General features: G+C 56.4%; 1 protein-coding gene across 5 annotated transcripts in view; it reads right to left on the reverse strand.

The window, feature by feature from the left end:
* Positions 1–17822: 17822 nt before the first annotated feature.
* The window catches only part of IQSEC1 (IQ motif and Sec7 domain ArfGEF 1), a gene marked incomplete at both ends in the record, with an annotated part of 173444 nt that continues 168775 nt past the window's right edge, over positions 17823–22491 (reverse strand). For all 5 annotated transcript variants that reach the window (XM_080718132.1, XM_080718131.1, XM_080718128.1 and 2 more), the window contains 2 exons: positions 17823–18269; positions 19340–19389. In XM_080718132.1, the coding sequence (XP_080574258.1) occupies positions 17823–18269; positions 19340–19389 (497 nt within the window). The remainder of the gene's footprint in view (positions 18270–19339; positions 19390–22491) is intronic.

Raw genomic sequence — 22491 nt, forward strand, 5'->3', positions numbered from 1 at the left:
GTGAGATTAGTCAGTCACAAAAAATAAGAAATCGGATGGTTTTCCTAATATGTGAAAGCTAAGGAGAAACAGGTCATAGGAGGAACTCTAGATGAAAAAGGAAATCCTATAGAGGAGCAAACAAGACAACATAAAGGAGGGGAGGGGAGTGGAGGGGGGGAAGAAGGAAATTCTCTAAAGCACACAATGTACTTAAACATATCGAAGTCAACCACTAAGCCAAGCAAGGGAAGGAGGGACGGGGAGGGAATGGGGTGGGAATTGGGTAGGGGTAAAATGGGTGATGTGTACATGTATGTCCACACGAGTTTTTTACCCCAATATGATATATGAATATAATATGTGAATATAATGATATATGAATATAATTATATATTTTATAATATAAAAAACAAATAAAGCAAAGTATCTGGATACAAAATCAGTTGGTGGGGGTTTTTTTGTTGTTTTTTGGTTTTTTTTCTTTTTTGTGATCCTGGGCTTCCTGGAAACCCTTCTACCTCCGGACTACACTCCCAGACCTATTTTATATATTTTTTAAAATTTGGAAACAGGGTCTCTTAAGCCAGCGAGGCTGGCTTCGAACCAGTGTGATCCTCCTGTCTCCGCCTCCCAAGTGTGGGGATTACAAGCGTGCGCCACCACGCCCGGCACAAAATCAGTTTTAAAAACAGAAGTTTTTTCGAGCTGTGCGTGGTGGCGCACGCTTGTAATCCCCGCGCTTGGGAGGCTGAGACTGGGGGATGGCACAGGTTCAAAGCCAGCCTCAGCTACTTAGTGAGGCTCTCGGCAATTTAGTGAGACCCTGTTTCCAAATAAAATATAAAAAAAAAAAATCCAGAAGTTTTCCTGTATTCCTCTCATAAATCTACTTAAAAAGTAATCCAAAAAACACTTCCACTCATGCTATCTCACAAAAAAAAAAAAATACTTAGGAATAAACTACCCAAAGGGATAAAAGAGATCTACAAGTCAAATTATAAAACACTGAAAAAAAGACATTTATGAAGATTTGAGAAGATGGAAATATCACCCATGCTCTTGGGTAGGCATAATAAATATCATCAAAATGTCCATTCCTCCAAAAGTGACCTACAGATTCAATGCAATACCCATTAAAATACCAAGGTCATTCTTCAGAGACATTGAAAAATCAGTGCTTAAATTAAAAAAAAACAACAACCCAGAGTAGCCAAAGTAGTTCTCAGCAACAAGAACCATGCAGGAGGCATCACAATACCTGACTTCAGACTATACTACAGAGGTATAGTGATAAAATCAGCATGGTATTGGACAAAAATCAGACACATGGACCAATGGAGCAGAATAGAAGACTCAGAAACGAATGCACACTCTTTTAGCCAATTGATTTTTTTTTTTTTTTTTGGTACTGGGGTTCCTGGAAGCCCTTCTACCTCCAGGCGACACTCCCAGACCTATTTTATTTATTTGGAAACAGGGTCTCCTAAGCCAGCGCGCGCGGCTGGCTTCGAACCTGCGCCATCCTCCTGTCTCCGCCTCCCAAGCGCGGAATTACAAGCGTGCGCCACCACGCCTGGCTCATCCAATTGATTTTTTAAAAAAGGGCCAAGAGCCGGGTGTGGTGGCGCACACTTTTAATCCCCGCGCTTGGGAGGCTGAGACAGGAGGATCGCACAGGTTCGAAGCCAGCCTCAGCTACTTAGTGAGGCGCTCAGCAACTTAGTGAGACACTGTTTCCAAATAGAATATATATATAAAAAAAAGGTCTGGAAGTATAGCCCAAAGGTAGAAAGCCTCTGGGTTCCACCCCCAGTACCACCAATAATAATAATAATAATAATAATAATAATAATAATAATAATAGTAGTAGTAGTAGTAAATAAATAAATAAAGGGCCAAAAGCATACACTTGAAAAAATATAACCTCTTCAATAAATGGTGTTGGCAAAGCTGGTTAACCATATACAGATAAATGGAAATAAACTCCACTTTCTCACTCTATACAAGAGTCAATTCAAGATGGATCAAAGACCTGGAAATTAGACCAGAGACCTAGCAGCTCCTTGAAGCGGACATAAGACCAACACTCCAACACAAAGCATGGGTAAGAACTTGCTCAAAAAGACCCCAGAAGAGCTGGGCGCAGTGGTGCAGCTTGTCATCCCAGCCTTCGGGAGGCTGAGACCGGAGGATCACGGTTCGCGGACAGCCTCAGCTACTTAGTGAGGCCCTCCGCAACTTAGTGAGACTCTGTTTCAAAATAAAGAATAAAAAAACAGGGCAAGGGGTATAGGTTGGAGGTCAAATGCCCCTTTGGGTTTTCCATCCCAAAACCTGCAAAATAAAAGACCCCAAAAGCAGAAGAACCTTAAGAGAGAGACAATGGGATGGAAGAAGACATTTGCTGGCTACTCCTCTGAAAGGGAACTCATATCTAGAATATACAGAGAACTCAAGAAACAAACGGCCGACTCAAAAACGGAAAAGCGAACTTAATAGACACTTCACAAAAGAAGAATTACAAATGGTCAGTAACTATATGAAGAAATGCAGTATCTTTAGCATTCGGAGAGATGCAAATCAAAACTACCCCCAGGTTTCACCTAACCCCAATTAGAAGAGCAATCATCAAAAACGCAAACACAATGGCGAGGATGCGGAGAAGTAGAAACTCCGAAACGCTGTTGGCGGGATTGCAAATTAGCGCAGCCGCTTTGGAAACAGCAGGGAGGGTCCCCTGAAGAATGGGAATAAAGCTACCATACGACCCAGCTAGTCCACTTCTGGGTATCTACCCAAAAGCATTGAAACCAGACTTCCATTGTAATGCTCTTATATCTATGTTCGCAGCTGCACCCTTCATAATTGCCAAGCTACAGAACCAGCCAGCATGCCCATCCACAGGTAAATGGATTACAAAATTTTGGGACATACACACAATGGAATTCTACTCCGCCATAAAGGAGGAGGAAATTATGATATTTTCAGGGCGACGGATGGAACCGGAGGACATGACGCTACGTGAGAATAGTCAGTCCCCCAAAGTGAAAAGTTGGACGTTCTCCCCCATATGTGGTAACTAGAGAGACAGGGGCACAGGAGGGAGTCCAGACAAAGAAGAAACCTTAGCGGAGTGAAGGAGGGGACCTACGTGAGGGAGGCCGGAGGAGGAGGAAGACGTGAAAGTGAACACCTCGATGGACATGGTATGCATACACAGACGTATGAAGACCAGCCACTGCCGAGCACGGGAAGATGGGGACGGAGACGTGGGAACGGGGAAGAGCTCACCAAGAGCTGGGCGGGTATGTCTCTATCGCCAACCTGAACTCCATCAAGATGTGTGACTACGGTGCACCCATAAGGAGAGTTTATCTTGAGACAAGGTCTAACGAATTTGCCCACATTGGCCTCAAATTGTGATCCTTCCGCCTCAGCGTCTCACGTAGCTGGGATGACGTGCGTGCACCATCAAACCTGGAAAGGTGATCCATTTTGATTTTCAAAGTCCAGAAGAGGACTGGCAGGTGTCTGGCAATATGGTACTTAACTAAGAACGGAAAGCTTAATGTGATTTACAGTCACTGGAAAATTACCAGTGAAGTGGTAACAAACAAGACAACTTTGGAGGTACATATGAACAAATATCAGTTTGAGGTTTTTTGTGGTACTGAGGGTCAAACGCAGGAGTGTTCTGTCCCTGAGCTATACTCCCAGCCCTATTGTATTTTTTTTTTCTTTTGAAATTGGGTCTAGCTAAGGTACTGTGTGCTGACCCTACCTGAGCCTGTGATCTTTCTGTTTGGGGCTGTCAAGTACTGGGATTAAAGGAATATGTCACCTTGCCCAGCTCAGTTTGGGATATTTATTTATATATTTATTATTATTATTATTATTATTATTATTATTATTATTATTATTATTATTATTATTTTGGTTGTACTGGGGTTCCTGGAAGCCTTTCTACCTCTGGGCTACACTCCCAGACCTATTTTATTTTTTTTGGAAACGGGGTCTCTTAAGCCAGCGCGGCTGGCTCCGAACCTGTGTGATCCTCCTGTCTCCACCTCCCAAACGTGGGGATGACAAGCGTGCGCCGCCACACGCAGCTCACTTTGGGATTTTTAAAACCCTACTCCTGCCCGGCGTGGTGGCGCACGCTTGTCATCCCCACGTATGGGAGGTGGAGACAGGAGGATCATGCAGGTTCGGAGCCAGCCGCGCTGGTTTAAGAGACCCCGTTTCAAAAAATATAAAATAGGTCTGGGAGTGTGGCCCGGAGGTAGAAGGGCTTCCAGGAACCCCAGTACCACCAAAAATAAAAAAATAAAAAAATAAAATTAAAAAAATAAAACCCTACTCCTCTTTTAATTTGCCAACAGAATTACAGATGACTAGATTACATACAATGTTCTGAAAATCAGTCATTAATTTCAAAGCCTTTAAGATATTCAAATCAGAAAACAATTCTTTTCTATCTTGGAGTGTTTTGAAGTAAAGTAAATAAACTACAATCTTATAATCTTATTAGAATATGAATACTAGTTAGTATTTCTGTCTAATAATAGCTGGTAGTGGCTTGTTTAATGAAACTTTCTCTGCCCTTTAATTGTGCCTCTATATCCTTATTGAATCTCCTATTTCTTAAAAGTAATAATTAATAGCCAGGCGTGGTGGCGCACACTTGTAATCCCAGCATTCGGGAGGCTGAGACCGGAGGATCACGGTTCGCGGACAGCCTCAACTACTTAGTGAGGCCCTCTGCAACTCAGTGAGACCCGGTTTCAAAATAAAGAATAAAAAATAGGGCAGGGGGTGTTGCTCAGAGGTCAAATGCCCCTGGGTTCCATCCCCAGACTCTCCAAAAAAAAAAAGGTAATAATTAGAAATATATCATTACTGTCATAATTTATAACAGTGAGTCAGCTAAATAATTTTTCATTCATTTTATATCATTTTGGATCCAATGACCTTTTTCAGTAATAAGCTCTACATACAGTTCCTAGGAGCCATGGGAGAGAGGTCAAACTATACAGAAACACCTGAATTTCTTGTGACCAAAGTGCGATAATATAATTTTTTTTTTTTTTTTTTTGGTGGTACTGGGGTTCCTGGAAGCCCTTCTACCTCCGGGCTAAACTCCCAGACCTATTTTTACATTTTTATTTGGAAACAGGGTCTCCTAAGCCAGCGCGCACGGCTGGCCTCGAACCCGTGCCATCCTCCTGTCTCTGCCTCCCAAGCGCGGGGATGACAAGCGTGCCCACTGCACCCGGCGATAATAGAGTTTATAATTGGGTCCCACAGTATGTTGTACCTGGAGAAAATCATAGGTTTTCTAGTAGTAGGGTTAATAGTAGGGCAGCTGACCCAATCATGTTTCTTTGGCCAAATACACCTAAGTAATATCCTAGTAGGCATGTGAAAAACCTGGGGCTTTAAACAGAGTTTGGGCTCCAATGTGAAATAAAATGCGTCCCTATCTATCCTAAGAGATAAACTGTATTCGTGTTAGACGCCAATTTCAAGAGCGGGTTCCGACCTCACCTATTTTCCATTCACGTTCCGATCTGCCTCCAAAAACGGCTGCCTTCTTCTTACGTGGCACCTGGGCCAACCTCCTGGGCAGGCGTCTGCACTCTGGTCTATCTGGACCCCAAATACCCACAGCACCCAACAATTAAACCCTGCGAGCCGCTTTAACATCCCGTGTCCACATGAAGAGGGGAATCCATCTCATTTCACTTCCAACTGGGCTTTGAGCAGCTCTGGAATAAGAGGTATTACTGCCGCCTCAGCTGACTTCCAGCACCTGTCAAAAGACCCTGCCAACAGCTCAAAGGAAATCTCAAATAGTATTGGCCATTTTATACGACCAAATACACTCCTCAGCTACAGCAAACCCCAAAACAGGCGAGCAACCCCCTTGATCTGCTAAGGGTTGAAAGAGGGGAGTTCTGCTCATACCTGGAAGAGAAGTGCCGTTTTTACATCAATCCGAAAGAGCAAAAGCTCTCGGAGACGGTGCTTCCAGAATAGACGAGGTCTTTCCTAATCCTGGGCGTCCGGGGGAGAAATCTGGGGCGGGGCCTCCTGGCTCCTCCCTCTTATGGTATCACTGGTAATAATCATTCTACTGTTCCTTTTTATTTTATTTTTATTTTTTATTTTTTATTTATTTATTTATTTATTTTTATTTTTTGTGGGTCTGGGGATGGAACCCAGGGGGCATTCAACCTCTGAGCTACACCCTCTGCCCTATTTTTTTATTCTTTATTTTGAAACCGGGTCTCACTGAGTTGCAGAGGGCCTCACTAAGTAGCTGAGGCTGGCCGCGAACCAGGATCCTCCAAGTCTCAGCCTCCCGAATGCTGGGATGACAAGCGTGCGCCACCACACCCCGCTCTACTGTTCCTTTTTGACCCTGAATCTTCTTTAGAGATTCAAATCAGGGACCTTCTATCTCTGAACTGCACTCCCAGCCCTCTGTTATTTTTATTTTGAAACAGAGTCTCCTAAATTGCTGAGGCCCACATCCAACCTGTCCCAGCTTCCCAAGTACTGGGGTTACAATACTGCGCCCCCACACCCAACCACAGACTGCACCTTAGCCTCATCGCTAGACTCCTTTCCCAGATATCACAGGCAACGGTACAATTCACCGCACAAAAATACACCGATGACATCCTGCTCATGCGAGACCAGCCACTGCTTACCAAGAGTGAAGCTGTGACGCTCTCTCTCCACGCTGACAACACGCCGCCCCCCCTCAGCAAGAAGCGGCTAAAGGGGAGGTCACGGCCTCCCTCCCCTACACACGCGCACCCTAAGTGCTCCTTTACGGGCACTAACTGGGGCTGGAAATGTGAGAGGTATAATGCAGACCCCTTCTCCCACCTCTCAAGAGGACCCATGCCGGCCCAGTCGCAACCTTGCCAAGGACGTCTGCCCACGGACGACCTCCCTGTCCACGTAGAATTGCTTCCTGTCCAACATCTGGTTGTCCCCAAAAAACATCTGCCTGCCCTCTCCTCCCCCACCCCTGCGTACCTGTTAGTTGACCTCGTCCTGGTAATGTTCTTAAATTCTTTAGACCCCACCCCTGCGATGCTTACCCCGGCCCCTGCCCCAGCCCTGTGTCCCCTCCCCTACGTACTCAACTCCGCTGCTTGGGCCCTCCCTCCGTCTCCATGACGCACCACGGCTCCCACCCCGACAATCCCCACGTGCAACGAGGCATGAATCGAGGGGGCCGGGCCCAGAAGAAGGGGTCACACTGCTGCATGTAGCAGACACAGAGCTCGGTCGTCAGGGCCAGGACCACTCCCCAGGGGGAACCACTGGGGTGCTCGGCAGGCCTCAGATGGAGAACAGGATCTGGGACCCCCAGGTGTGGGGAGCCCAGCCAAGGACAACAGGGAAGGGGCTGTGGTGAGCTGACGGCTGTGCCGAGCTGAGCTGGCCCAAGGTTCCTGAGGCTGACCGCAGCATGGGAACATTACCTCCTGCTCAGGCATGGGGCTGGCCACTCAGTTCCCAGAGGGACCCGGGCTGACCTTCCCCGGGCCAGCAAGCAGTGGGTCTCATCCTACAGACACTGTGGGGGTGACTGGGTCCCCTCGCCCCCATAACTGGTGGCCACTGTGTCCACCCTCACAAGGCAGGGGAGTGTTTTCCTATAGTCAGGCAGGCCCGGGGAGGTCAGGGGACCATGGGCCCTCAAGAGGGAGCAGACCCAGTGCATCCTCCTGATCTCGCTTGCGGCTTGGGCTTCAGGATAAAGGACCCAGAAGCCTTCGGTGCCTGGCTCCTCGCCCCAAAATGGAGCTCCAGGTGCGGCCTGTGATTTCAGAAGCCAGGCCGTCTCTGCACCTCAGGCCCTGGGAGGGCCCCGAGCCCACAGATCCCTGGTGCCCACCCCTCATGCCCACCCCTCTGCGTCCACATGACACGGCCACCCCTCTGCCTTACAGCTCTCTCCTTTCCTCCTCTGGCCATGAAAACGTCCATCCAGACTGGCTGGGCGCCCAGGCCTTCTGAGCCTGTAATGGACTGTCTAGACGCTCCAGGGCATGGCCCTGGGGAGCCTCCACACATGTCCCCTCCCAGGTGTCCTCCCAGGGGGCCACAGCAGCACATTCAGCCCGAACCCATGAAGGCCTTCATGGGTTATTTAATGCATGGGACGCGGCCCTTGCTTTCTTGAACACCTTCCTCTGGGAGGGGGTGATGGGTTGGGTTTGCTGACTCGATTCCTTTGTGGGGAGGAGCAGGCAGGGGGCAGGCCCCAGCTGGGGCTGAGACAGGGAGGAGGCCCACCAACGGACTGGACGTCCACAGGCCTGGCCTCCCACGGCTCCTGAGGATGCTGAGGGAGCCTGGTCATCTCCCAGGGCCTGCGGTACAGAGACGCGCTGGCTTCCGGAGGCACAGGCCGCACCACGCCAGCTTCAGAAGCACCGAAATCACTGTCGCTCCTGGGGGCCCCCGATGGGTCTCTCAAGACACTCTTCTCTTTGGGGTTTGGGACTAACTCCCAGTACTGCGGGCTACCTGCTGCTCAACTGAAACACGCCCCACCTGGACTCTGCCCCACAAGGACGCGGAGCACGGAGACTTCTGCGACCCTCTTTCAGGGGCGTCGACTTTATAAGACCTGTGAGAACGTCTGCTGTCCTAGCAACACGAGGGACAGACAGACAGACCAGAGCAGAGGGGCCCCTGGTCTCCAGGTGCGCTCCTGACTAGCATCGTGTGTGCGATGCCTGGTGCAGCGGTTTGCATCCGTGCCCGGCAGGTGCCGCCCTGTGCTGTCAGATCCACAGAGCCCAGACAGACGGACGCGCGTCAGCGTGAGCTCATCATCCCAGGCTGTACAGACGGCTCGAAGCATCACACCGCACGCCATAACCTACACAGGCGCGAGTTGGCAGAGGGAAGACATTCACACAAGCAGACGGGAAGGAAGGTTAAACGTTGGCCGGCTCCACCTACCTGGTGCCGCCGCCGTCTCTGTTTCTGTCTCGTTTTCATTGGCGCCACTTTGGTTCTGCACCCCGGGCTGTCTCTGGGGCCAGCAGGCGGCAACATCCTCTTAGGATACAGGTGACAATCATCCCAGCGACCCCTTGGAGCTCTGGCTGCTGTCCGGGCTTGGGCTGCAGACCCACAGGGCGACTGCCCTGGGAGAGGGCGTTTTCCTCTGACCTGGCCCCTGGGTGGACTCCCTGCTCCGTCTCCCCGCACTCTGCTCATGCCGGGCTGGCGGGGGAGCCCCGGGGATGCGCTGAGGGCTGTGCGGGAAGTGGGGGTCTTCACCTTCAGGCTTCCTGGGGGGCAGGCAGGCTGGCTCTCGCCCCTGCCCGTCCTCCTCGGGCAGGAGCCGCGGGCAGGCTCGCCAGCACTGCTCTCGGATGGCGAGGCTGACCTTTGGCCGTGCGGTGCCCACCTAAAGGTCCTCAGCCCGAACCCCGGGTTTCTCTGGTGCTGGAGCGTCATGAGGCCATTACCTCATTAAGCTTTCTGTTTACCAAGACGGCATGTTGCGTCCACCTGGCCCTCACTGTCACGGGGCGGCTGGTTTGGGGAGGCTCGTTGGGCTGAGGCGTGAGTGCCCTCACCCTGGGTCAGCCATGGTGTCCTAGGATTTGGTCTACACCCGGGCCTCTGTGTCGGGTCCTCTCTGGTCCAGCTTGGTATTTCGGTGGGGAGCTGAGAGGGACGTTTGGACCTCGCACGCCCTGTGACCATGACGCAGAGAAGGACACCATGGTTCTGGACGTCCTCTGGGGCCGTCATGTTCTTCCCGCGCGTGCAGAGTTCCAGAGCAGACATGTGAACGTACACAGACCTCGTGCGGCTTCTGCCCACAGTCAGGGAGGCCGAAGCTCGGGCTGGCGTCCCGCGGGATGTCCTCCGGCTTCTGGTCTCTGTGCGTGACGCCCCTCTGTGACAGCAGCGCACGCGCACGCTGTCCCGGCCTCCACCGCCTGCACGCCGCCGGCCCTTGGGGTGCGCGGCAGGGTCACCCCCACTCGCAGGCTCCATCAGCAGGGAGACGTCTCCAGTGGTTTCCACATGAAACAGCTGGCCGCTGCAGATTCGGAGGTCACGAAGGGCAAGGTCGGTGCTCTCTGGCAGGACTTTCACAGCCACCTCTGTCCCTGAAAGATGGAGGGGCAGTTTCACCCGGGCAAAGCCACGTGGCCGTGGCCCTGGGGACCCCACATGGTCCCCGAAGGTCTCCTCGTAGCAAGAGCAGGAGCGAGCTGAGAGGCCCCGCAGCCTGCTCGCTGGCCGCTCTCACACACTAACCTGCCCTTCTGCCGTCTCCCCACTAACCCTTTAATGACAGGTCATTCGGGCAGAAAACCAACCAGAAAACAGCGCACTCTCCTAACACCGTTCGACCTAGCGACCTAGACGGAATGTTGCGCCCACCTGCGATAGAATGCGCAGATCTCTCTCACACACGCTCCCCGGGACAAATCGCATCCCCGCTCACAAAAGTCTTAACAAAGAAGACTATAAGCGCACCAAGCGTCTCTTCTGGCCACAGGAAATGAAACATCATACTTTTAACAACTGATGGGTCAAATCAAAAACTATCTTGAAACAAAAGGAGAACTGTAACATACCAACTAGAGGACGAGCAAAAGCAGGTCTAACAGAAGAGTTTACAGAAATTGTCTAAGAAAAAAAAAGGAATAAACCCAATCTTTTTTTTTTTCTTTTCTTTTTCTTCTGTGGGGCATGGGATCGAATCCGAGGACATTTCACCTCTGAGCTACACTCCCAGCCCTATTATGTTTTTGGTTTTTTTTTTTTTTTTTGGTGGTACTGGGGTTCCTGGAAGCCCTTCTACCTCCGGGCTACACTCCCAGACCTATTTTTTATATTTTTATTTGGAAACAGGGTTTCTTTCTTTCTTTTCTTTTCTTTCTTTCTTTCTTTTTCTTCTTCTTCTTCTTCTTCTTTTTTTTTTTTTTTTTGGTGGTACTGGGGTTCCTGGAAGCCCTCCTTCCTCCGGGCTACACTCCCAGGACTATTTTATATTTTGGAAACAGGGTCTCTTAAGTCAGCGCGGCTGGCTTCGAACCAGCGCGATCCTCCTGTCTCCGCCTCCCGAGCGCGGGGATGACAAGCGTGCGCCACCACGCCGGGCTTCCTATTATGTTTTTTTATTTGGAAACAGGGCCTGAGTTGCTGAAGCTGGCTTCAAACCTGCGCTCCTCCCATCCCAGCCTCAAGTCCTGAGATTATGGCTGTGGCCACCAGCCCAGCTGCAATGAAGGCTTTTAAGCAGGAAAACTAGGCGCCCACAGGGAATAAAGGGTGAGAGGGCTCTGGCATTTTCACTGGGGAGGGGGCCATGGAGCTGCGGGGCCCATCACTCAGCACTGGGGCCCGGGCTGCGAGGGGTGAGGGCAGCAGAACCCGGCAGTGGACGCGGTGCCGCCTCTCCACCAGCGCCCTCGGGTCCTGCCACACTGGGCCCTCTGGGGCCTCCATACCTGTGAGCTCTGGGCTATGGGGTCTCCGGCTCCGCTCCTCCCGGGCTGTGGGGGTCCCGGCCTCCACTCCTCCCGGGCTGTGGGGGTCTCGGGCTCCGCTCCTCCCGGGCTGTGGGGGTCCCGGCCTCCGCTCCTCCCGGGCTGTGGGGGTCTCCGGCTCCGCTCCTCCCTGGCTGTGGGGGTCTCGGCCTCCGCTCCTCCCGGGCTGTGGGGGTCCCGGGCCTCCCCTCCTCCCTGACTGTGGGGGTCCCGGGCCTCCCCTCCTCCCGGGCTGTGGGGGTCCCGGGCCTCCCCTCCTCCCTGGCTGTGGGGGTCCAGGCCTCCGCTCCTCCCGGGCTGTGGGGGTCTCGGGCCTCCCCTCCTCCCTGGCTGTGGGGGTCCCGGCCTCCGCTCCTCCCGGGCTGTGGGGGTCTCGGGCTCCCCTCCTCCCGGGCTGTGGGGGTCCCGGGCCTCCGCTCCTCCCGGGCTGTGGGGGTCTCGGGCTCCGCTCCTCCCGGGCTGTGGGGGTCTCGGGCTCCGCTCCTCCCGGGCTGTGGGGGTCTCGGGCTCCGCTCCTCCCGGGCTGTGGGGGTCTCGGGCTCCGCTCCTCCCGGGCTGTGGGGGTCCCGGGCCTCCCCTCCTCCCGGGCTGTAGGGGTCTCGGGCTCCTCTCCTCCCGGGCTGTGGGGGTCCCGGGCCTCCCCTCCTCCCGGGCTGTGGGGGTCCCGGCCTCCGCTCCTCCCGGGCTGTGGGGGTCCCGGGCCTCCTCTCCTCCCTGGCTGTGGGGGTCTCGGGCTCCGCTCCTCCCGGGCTGTGGGGGTCCCGGGCCTCCCCTCCTCCCGGGCTGTGGGGGTCCCGGCCTCCACTCCTCCCGGGCTGTGGGGGTCCCGGCCTCCGCTCCTCCCGGGCTGTGGGGGTCCCGGGCCTCCCCTCCTCCCGGGCTGTAGGGGTCTCGGGCTCCTCTCCTCCCGGGCTGTGGGGGTCCCGGGCCTCCGCTCCTCCCGGGCTGTGGGGGTCCCGGCCTCCGCTCCTCCCGGGCTGTGGGGGTCCCGGGCCTCCACGCCGGGCCGCGGTGGGCAGCGCGGTCTCCTCGGGCGCCAGCCCCGTCCTCGGGGGGCAGCTCCGCCGCCCCCGGAGCTCAGGGGACAGGGGCGGAGCGCGGAGGCGGCGCCCCTCGTGCAGGCCGCGAGTCCGCCCCGCGGCGCCCCAGCCGTGGCTCAGCGCCGCTGGAACCCGCGGCCGCGGGGTCTTTAAACAGCGCGGAGCCCGGGCTGAGCGGATTGGTGGGCGCTGCCGGAGTGGGCGTGGCCTCCAAGGGGCGGGGCGAGGAAAGGAGCCCGTGGGTGGGCGGGGCCGAAAAGGATGGCGCCGGCGGGCGGGCGGTGCCCGGAATGGGCGTGGCCTCCAGGGGGCGGGGCCATCGAGGGTGGGCCAGTAAAAAGGGGCGGCGGCTCGGTGGGCGGGGCCAGCAGAGGGCGGGGCGGGCCGGGCGCGGTCCCCAGCCTCAGAGCCGGCGGGCGCTGGCAGGAGGGCGCGTCCCGGCCCCGTCCAGGAGGAGAGGGGGCGCGGAGCCAGCGGGGTCCAGTGGCTGCTGGCATCTCCCAGCGTCTTGGCATGGGGGCGCCAGGGGACGGAACGGGGTCAGCGGTATTCGAGGGGGACATGGCTGGGAGAGGTGTTTAAGCAACCCCCCTTTTTGGACTGGAGGCCTCACACAGGGCCTTCTACCTCTGAGCTACATCCCCATCTCTTTTGATTTTTCACTACGTTGCCGGAGCTAGCCTGGAACCAAGGATCCTCCTGTCTTTGGGATGACTGACGGGGGTGCGCCAGCATGCCGGACTCCACAGACCTATCAATGGCTCCATTTTTGGGATACTGAGGATGGAAGTGACAGGCGCTCTGCCGCTGAGCCACACCCCCGGGCCTTTAAACTTCTTAAAAACCGATTTTCATGCTTCTAGGGATGGAACCCAGGGGCGTCCTACCTCTGAGCTCACGCCAAGCTGATTTTATTTATTTATTTTTATTTGAAACAAGAGTGTCACTAAAGTTGCTGAGGGCCTCTCTCGGTTGCTGAAGCCGGCGTCAAACCTGAGATCCTTCTGTCTGAGCCTCCCAAGTACTAGGATTCCAGGCGTGGGCCACCATGCTGGGCCCCAGGACTAGGCTGTCTACGGGAACTGCCCCTGGCCACAAATGCCCCCTGCAGACTCACTAAGGACATCACGACTGCCCCAGGCTCACTCCCTAACTGGACCACAGCTGCCCCCTGCCAACCAACTCCCTCCTAGGACTACAAGCCCCCTGCTGGCACCTGCTCCTGGCTGACCCCAAAAAGCTGCCTCTGAAGGGGTCACATCAGCCCAGGGACCCCCTTGTCCCCCGCTGGCTCCATAAGGCCACAGGGCCCCTGACCACTCCCTAGGGGACCTGGCCTCCTCCAGTCTCCCTAGGGGACCTCTGCCTGGCCCTGGGCCCCTGACCACTCCCTAGGGGACCTGGCCTCCTCCAGTCTCCCTAGGGGACCTCTGCCTGGCCCTGGCTGACTCTAAGGGGACCCCAACTCCCCTGGGCTTCTTTATTTATTTTGTAGTACCGGGAGGGAAACCAGGGGCGTTCTACCTCCAAGATACATCCCCTGCCCTATTTATTTTTATTTTGAGACAGGGTCTCACTATGTTGCTGAGTGCAGAACCTGCAATCCTCCTGTGCCGGCCATCCAAGTACCAGGATTTACAGGCCTGTGCCACCATGCCTGCCTGGCTTTTTGAGTTTTATTTTTATTTATTTGGCGCTGGGATTAAAGCCGGAAACGTTCTACCTTGGACTCGCACCCGCAGCCCTTTTTAATTATTGTTGCTGTTGTAGTTTGAAACTGGGTCTAAGTTGAGGAGCTTGCTAAATTGCTGAGACCGGCCTTGAATTTCATCCTCCTGTGTCAGCCTCCCAAGCACTGGGGTCATAGGTGTGTGCCACCATGCCAGGCCCCTGCTGACTCTTTAAAGGGACCGTCAACCGCAGAAGCCGAGTCCCTACAACTATAGGTACACCCTAAGGGGCGCCGCCTTCCGCAGATTGGCTTCCCAAGGGGACCGCTCCTGGTCTGGGCTCTTACCGACTCTGTAGGAAGGCCACGCCTGCCCTCTCCTGGCGTCCTTTGGGTTCTGCGCCCAGGCCGATGAAGGGTACTGCGCTCTGAGCCCGGCCTGGCGGTGCACGCCTGTAACCTGAGTACTTGGGAGGCCGAGAGAGAAGGATCACAGGCTTGAGGCCAGCCTCAGCAACACAGCGAAGGCCCTCAGAAACTTAGCGAGACCCTATGTCATAATAAAAAGTGAAATGGGGCTGGAGGTGAAGCTCAGAGGTGGAACGCCCCTGGGTTCGATCCCCAGTAAAACAAGCAAAAAATTAAAAAAAAATTATATATATATATATACATATATATGTGTGTGTGTGTGTGTGTGTGTGTGTGTGTGTGTGTGTGTGTGTGTGAAATAAAATAGGCAGAATACCTCTGAGTTCAATTCACAAAAAATAGAAAGGGTTGGAGGGGAGGCCTGCCCTGATTACAAAGGCCGCGCCTGCCACCTTCTGGCGACATGTGGGTATTGCGCCCAGGCTGGCTCCCAGAGAGGACCTTGACTTCCCGGGGGAGTGATCCCAGCTGCCCCAGGCTGACTCCCTAAGCCACATGGAGCCCATGAGGGGGAGTGGTCCCTGAGCACGAGCCCCCCTCCCCAAACGCCTGAATAGCCAGGCTTTCCATTTAGGTTTTTTTTTTGGGGGGGTACTGGGGATTGAACCCAAGAGCCTTTGACCTCCAAGCTTCATTCCCATCCCTTTTTAGTTTTTATTTTGAAAGTCTTGCTTAGTTGCTGAGGGCCTGGCTAAGTAGCCGAGGCTGTCCACAAACCCGAGATCCTCCTGTCTCAGCCTCCCAGGTACCAGGATTAAAAGCGAGCGCCACCGCGGCCAGCTTTTTTTTTTTTTTTTGCAGGTCTGGGGCTGGAACCCAGGGGCAGGGGCATCTATCTGACCTCCGAGCTACGGCCCCTGCCCAATTTTTTTAATTCTTTATTTTGAAACCGGGTCTCACTGAGTCGCAGAGGGCCTCACTCAGTAGCCGAGGCTGTCCGCGAACCGCGATCATCCGGTCTCGGCCTCCCGAATGCCGGGATGACGAGCGTGCGCCGCCGCGCCCGGCTTATTTTTCATTTTGAAGAAGGATCTTGTTAAGTCCTTGCGGGCCTCCCCAGGGCGATTCCACACCGAACAGCCCAGATCCATTCTGGAACGGCCTGAAGTTTCCGGTTCAACTGACCGGGTCCTGCGACTCACTCACTCGGAGGAGGGCAAAGAAGAGCCAGGAGACTTAAATGTTACCACTTTACGCTTTACTTCCAATAATCATCAACAGTAACACTGGCAGAGTGTGCAGATGTGAAATACAGAGTGGAGCCTGGCGCTACCTTGGTGACATGCATGGGCGGTCCCACTGCTCCCGGTCGGAGCGCCGTCCCGGGCCGAGGGCCGGGCCCCAGGGCCGGGAAAGCAAAGGAGCTGGAGGCCGGGAGCCGGCGGCTCCGCCAGCCCCGCTGCACCCAGGCTGGCCGGTTCTCTCTCTGAGCAGAGGGCAGAGAAAGAGACGCCCGTGGGCTTGCAGGGGGCGCGGGCTTCCAAAGGCTCAAATTCTGGGTTGCTGGGTTAGTTCTCTGTTGAGATGACACAGGTTTTTATGGCTCTGCTACTACACTGGCCTGGGGGACGTGACGGAGGCGTGGGGAGGGCTGGCAGGGAGTGGGGTGGGGGGACCCCGGCCGGCCGTCCTGCCGGCTGGCTCGCGCTGTCCCGGGATTCAGAGCCCGGCGCCGGACGGGGCCCAGGGCAGTCCTCGGTGGCACAGCTCAGGAGCGCAGCGCTGGCGGCTACGGCAGCTCAAAGGGCTGAAACTGCAAAGGACGGCCCGTGGGTGACCCAGGCACGGCCCCGCGGGGAGCACACGGCGGCGTCACGACACAGAAGCGACACGAACACAGCCGCGCCATGTGACGCCGTGTGGACGATCCTGGGCCCGGGGTCCACACGGGAGGCCACCGTGATGATGACGGGGGAAGGGGTGGTTCGGCGAGGGCATGGCTACATGGAAAAACAGCGATCGCCGCTACCACTCAGAACACGACACGGGGGACACACACAGCGCCCCGGGGTGCCGAGCGCACGCAAACCCTCGGGTGCCACAGCATGTCTCAGGGATGGAGCAGCCGGCTCGCGTCGGGGCCTCCGGGATCGATGGGGCGTTATGCGTGGGGCAGGGGAGGATGAGAGCGGCTGGGGCTTGGGTGGGAGATGGATTCCTCTGGCCGGCGGGGCCCTGTCAGAGGCCGGGGGGGATGAGTGTGCCCTCAACCATATGCATAGAAAAGAAATAGGCGAGGGGGGTTCACAGTTACGGAGGAGAAAGTCGCTTAGGACGACCGGCTCTTTCGAGCCGCTGCCTAGAGGTGACTGAGTTTTAGCTAAGTTGCTTACCTGAAATAACTGAGCACTTATAATACTGGTTACTTAGACTAGTCTTCTGTTAATAATAAAATAAGGATCTGTACAAAGCGAAAAGGGAATCGGGGATGGCTAGACACTACGCGTACTTGGCACGGTGCGCGGTGGCTAAGGTTGGAGCCAGTCCTAGGGGGCGTCTCTTCTCTGGGTGACATGTGGGCTGCCGTGGGGGGTTCCTAGCGGGGGCGTGGGTCTACTCCCTCACACACGCGTCTAAGGACCGCCTTCCTAGCACGGAGGTGGACGTCCTTGGTGTCTATTGCTAATTTTGTGGACTGAAATTCTGGTCTCTCTCTCTCACACACAAACACTACCTATACAGTATATATATATTTATTTATATTTATATTTATATATTTATATATTTATATTATATAAAGTTTACTTACGTCTTTGCATCAACCATATCAGGTCTACTTAATTTTTTTTTAACCCCTTTTCAATAATGCAGCCAGTTCGGGGTTTCTGTTTTTAACTTCCTTGAACCTCGCTCTTTGCCTAGGTTAGGGGTTTCGGATGCATGTCAAATGCGGGCCTTTGGGGCTGGGTGGGGACGCGGGTCCGCGTCTCCTTGGCCAGAGGCCTGCGCTCCGGGCTGATGGCGGCCCAGGCCTCCCCGCCCAGCTGCGGCCTAGGGAGCCGGGGTGCCCGGGCTAAGTCAGCTCGGGGCTGCTGGGCGCAGGCGAGCCCCGGAGCGGGGTCAGATGCAAACCAAGGGCCTGGGTGGGCTCTGCGGCCCGGCTGTCCCGGGGCGCCCCGTGTGCCTGCGGGGTCTTTTCGGGCCGGGTGTCTACACAATGGTGCTGATGCCGCTGGGTTTGGGCTTGCCGCCGGCGGGGGGCGGCGCGGGCGGCTGGCCGTGGTGGTGGGCCGCGTGCGCGGGGTGGCCGTGCGCCCCGTAGGGCGGGTGGCCGGCGTGGGGGCCGTGGTGGTACTGGTGTGCGTGCGCGAGGTGCTGGGGCGGGTGGTGGTGGTGGTGGTGGTGGTAGGGGGGCGGGTTCTGGGGCAGGTGGCAGTAGGGGCCGTGGTGGCCGTGCAGCTGGCCCTCGGGGGGCCCGGGGTGGTGGCTGGCGGGGTGTGACGGGGGCGGGGCCTGGGGTGGGGGCTTCCCCCGCCTACTCCCAAATAGGGAGCCCAGGAGGTTGAATGAGTTGGGCATGGCCTGGTGTGGGCGAGATGGACATTCTCGTGTTGATGTAGCTCTCCGGCGCATATGAGGACTGTTAATGATGGACCCCTAAAAAGGAAATTCATAGAGATCAAAATTAAAAGGTCTTAAAGCAACTCAGGTCAGAACGACAGCTTCTCTTCTTTCTTTGCCTGGCAAAATGTGCCCCGCTGGCTGGCTGGCCACCGGCGGAGGGTGGGGCGAGCAGGGGACCCCCCCTGTCCTGGCCGCTGGGGCTGGACCCCGTGGGAGGCCGGGCGTGGGCCGGCGGCGGCCGCCTCGCCTCTGCTCGCCAGCGTCCCGCGGGGGCACCACCCCCGGCCACCTGCCTGAGGCCTCAGGGTCACGGTGCCAGGTGTGGGGTGTCCGGGAGCTGTGAGCGGGGAGGAGAGGTGTTGTGCTTGGGTAAGGGGCGCAGCTGCTGCTGTCTCTGTGCGCTGGGCTCTCGGGGGGGCCTCTCTGCGGGGCCCGGGGCCCGAGCTCCCTCCCGGGGCAGTGTGGGAGTGGGGGCGTCCAGAGGGGCGCCCCGCAGCCCTGTGCTCTCGGGCAGGATGGGGGTGCTGCCTGGCCAGCCGGCTGCGGCCACCTACTGGGAACAAAATGAGAAGAGGAAAAAAGAGTCCGGGGCGGAGGAGGTCAGAGTGGGGACAGGGCTGGATGGCGGGAAAATGGGTGAAGCCCATGAGATCCATCGGCCCGCGCCTGGCTCTCCCTGGGACGCTCCTCCGCGAGCCAGCTACACACTCGTGCTGGGTGCGCGACTCCCGAGCAAGCGATGGCGGGTGGCCAAGCCGGGAAGCGGAGAACGGCAGCACCCCAGGATGCGAGCAGCCGCGGCGGCCAGGCAGGGAGGGGCAGAAGCCGGGCGGTTAATCATGCTCAGGGGCCGCCGCAGGGAAGGGGGCAGCGGAGAGGCACACACACACACACACACACGAGGGGCTCCGGAGCCAACCCCCCACCTGTGGGCCAGACAAGCAAGAGGGGCAGAGGCCGCATGCGGGAGAGGGCCTCTGGCCGCGGCTCTGTGCAGGCGGGGGAGGGGAAGTAAAAAAAAAATAAATTAAATTATGAAAAAGACGACAGGATGGGGGAGGCGACACAGGACAGCCAGCTGGACGGAGGGGCTTCCTACTTACTTCCAAATCGCTCTCTAGAGATCCCGTGCTGTTACGCCGCCCTCGTTTCCCTGCCCAGAACATGCAATATGAGAGGTTAGACACGGGCCCTGCCCCGGCGCCCAGGACGCTCGCGGGAGCCAGGGGCCGGGGTGGGGGCGGCGCGAGGCCGGCAACCGTGCGGTCAGCAGGTTAAAAAGAAAAACACACACACACACACACACACACACACACACACACACACACACACACACACACACAAACGAGGGCTCTTCAAGAAGAAGGGGGGAAGGGGTGGAAACCAGCCCAGGCTCCGCGGTCCTGGGCTCCGGCCGCAGATGCGGAGAGGGGCTGGGGCGGAGGCTCGTGCAGGGCGCGCCCCAGATCCCGTCTGCCGGGCTGGGCCTTGGCCACCTGAGAGGATGGGGTTCGGGGCAACCATCCGTGCCAGCCACGAACACCCCGCGATCGGTCGCTCCCCCACGGCAGCGGATTTCGTCTCTCTATATTATAAAGCATATGTGTGCACACGTACGCATGTGTATACACACACACACACACACACACACACACACACACACACACACACACATGCGCGCGCGCGCGGCCACCTGTCGTGGCAGAGGCGGGGTTGATGGTTAACAAGAAACAAAACCAGTGTCTCCTTTGCCTCCACGGGGCCTCTGGGCTGTTTTGGTTTGTGCAGTGCCTGGGATGGGATGGGAGCGGGGGCTCTTCCCCCGACCAACCCTGGACCCCCGGTCCAGCTTGTCCCTCCCCCGGTGCCTGGGAAGCATCCTGTGTCAGGAAGTGACCGCCTGCATCCTCGGCTTCCTGCCCCACATGTGGTACCCAGCAGGTGCTAGGGATGCCAGCAGCGCCTTGGGTCTTCCTCGTGGCGGGGCGCATCTCCTCCGGGCCCTTTGGGGGCGTCTCCTTGGTTTTCTGCTGGGCGCCGGGCCGGGTGCACACGAGGACCCCTGCTCGGCTCTCTGGAGTTGAGGACCGGCGATGGCAACCAGAGCCCCAGCCTCAGCACTCGACTTTCTATCCTAGGCTCTGTCCTCGTCCCGTGGCTCGAGGCTATGATGGGGGCGCCGGGTGGCTCCGTGGCGGGGACCAGGACCAGAGCATCAGAAGCGGACATCGTGGTCCCAGAGTCCGGAGGAGGCTGCTGCGAGCCCCGGGGCCCTGAGTGAGTTGACATTACTGCCCTTGAAAGCCAGGTCGGGGTGACTCGAGAGCATCCCGTGGAGACGGCACAGGGGGGCTCGGGGCCTGGTCCGTTCGCCCCGCCTTGCTGACCGCTACCCCAGATGGGGCCCCGAGGTCGGTGGAGTGAGGGGCGGCCCTGATGTCTTCAGCTGGACTCAAGAGGTGCACGCTTCTGCCTGTCTGCAGGGGAGCCTCCTTGCTGCTGACAGACTGGGGGCAGCGCGCGGTCAGAGCCCGGACCCCCCAGAAGCAGCCTTCTGGCCAGGGTGTGACCCCCACCGTGGCACTGCAGAGGCTGACTCCACCTTGGTACTGGGATGGAATCCAGGGGCATTCTACCTCTGAGCTACACCCCCAGCCCTATTTATTTATTTACTATGGTACTGGGCATTGAGCCCAGGGGCATTCTATCCCTGGGCAACACCCCCGGCCCTATTTATATTTTCTGTTTTGAAACAGGGTGTCGCTACGTTGCTGAGAACCTCACTAAGTAGCTGAGGCTGGCTGTGAACCATGACCCTATCTCAGCCTCACCACCACGCCGGCTTCTTCTTCTCCTTCTTTTTTTTTTTTTTTTTTTTGGTGGTACTGGGGGTGGTACCCAGGGGCTTTCTACTCCTGGGCTATACTCCCAGACCTATTTTCTATTTTATTTGGAAACAGGGTCTCACTGAGTTGCCGAGAGCCTCACTCAGTAGCCGAGGCTGGCTTCGAACCTGCGCGATCCTCCTGTCTCAGCCTCCCGAGCGCGGGGATGACAAGTGTGTGCTGCCACGCCTGGTTTATTCTTTTTTTTTCTTTTTTTTTTGTGGTACTGGGGTTCCTGGAAACCCTTCTACCTCTGGGCTACACTCCCAGACCTATTTTTCATATTTTTTATTTGGAAACAGGGTCTCTTAAGCCAGCGCGATCCTCCTGTCTCCGCCTCCCAAGCGCGGGGATGACAAGCGTGCGCCGCCACGCTGGGCTGATCTATATTTTGAAACAGGGCCTCGCTGAGTTGCAAAAGGCCTCGCTGAGGCTGTCTGCGAACCTCCATCCTCCTGTCTCAGCCTCCCAAATGCTGGGATGCCAAACCACACCTGGTGTAGTCTCTGTTGTGAAACAAGGTCTTGCTAGACTGCCCGAGTCTTGCCCAGTCGCTGAGGCTGGTCTTGAACCCGCGATCCTCTTGTCCCTGACTCCCAAGGCCGGGAATGACAGGTGTGCCTCACCACGGCCGGCTGTTTGGGGGGCTGTATCATCAATCCTTTCTCTCCCCACTCCAAGGTCCTGACTTGGCCTGGGGCCAAGGACCAGTGGCTGCCCTTTCCAGATCGGGCCGTGGCCATCCAGCTGCGAGCTGCCTTTGCGCAGGACAAGGACATGGTGGCGGCGGTGCATGGTATTTGGGCTCTAAGCTGAGCCGGGGCCAGAGTCCTGTCTCTTCTTGCCCGTGACAGAGGCTCCTGCGGGTACTGGCGGGCAGGCTTCTTCCTGGAGGGACCCCGCGGACGCCCCGTCGGGCCCCAGGTCCTCGCCGGGTGGAACCTCAGCCCGCGGCCGGCATGTCGCCTCCAGAGTGGATGGAAGACTGACTGCAGCCCCGCGGACACCGCCTGCGGGCCCTGCCCTGTGTGCTGGCGGACGCTGTCCTGAGGGCCTCCTGTCCCCCTCCTCTTATCTATTTATTTATTTTTGTGATGTTGAGGACTGAACCCAGGGGAATTCTGCCTCCAATCTACACCCCAGCCCTTTTGATTTGGAGTCAGGGTCTCGCCACATTGCTGAGAGTTTTTCTAAATGGCTGAGGCAGGTTCAGGCCTACGATCCTCCTGACTCGGCCTCCCAGGTACTGGGAGCACAGGTATGTGCCACCATGCCTAGCTTTTTTTTTTTATTGTGTGGTACTGGGGGTTGAATTCGGTGATATTCCATATTCCACCTCTTAGCTACATCCCTCCGCTCTAGTAATTAAT

Source organism: Muscardinus avellanarius (genome assembly GCF_963383645.1).
Source record: "Muscardinus avellanarius genome assembly, chromosome: 22".
NCBI classification, from domain to species: domain Eukaryota; kingdom Metazoa; phylum Chordata; class Mammalia; order Rodentia; family Gliridae; genus Muscardinus; species Muscardinus avellanarius.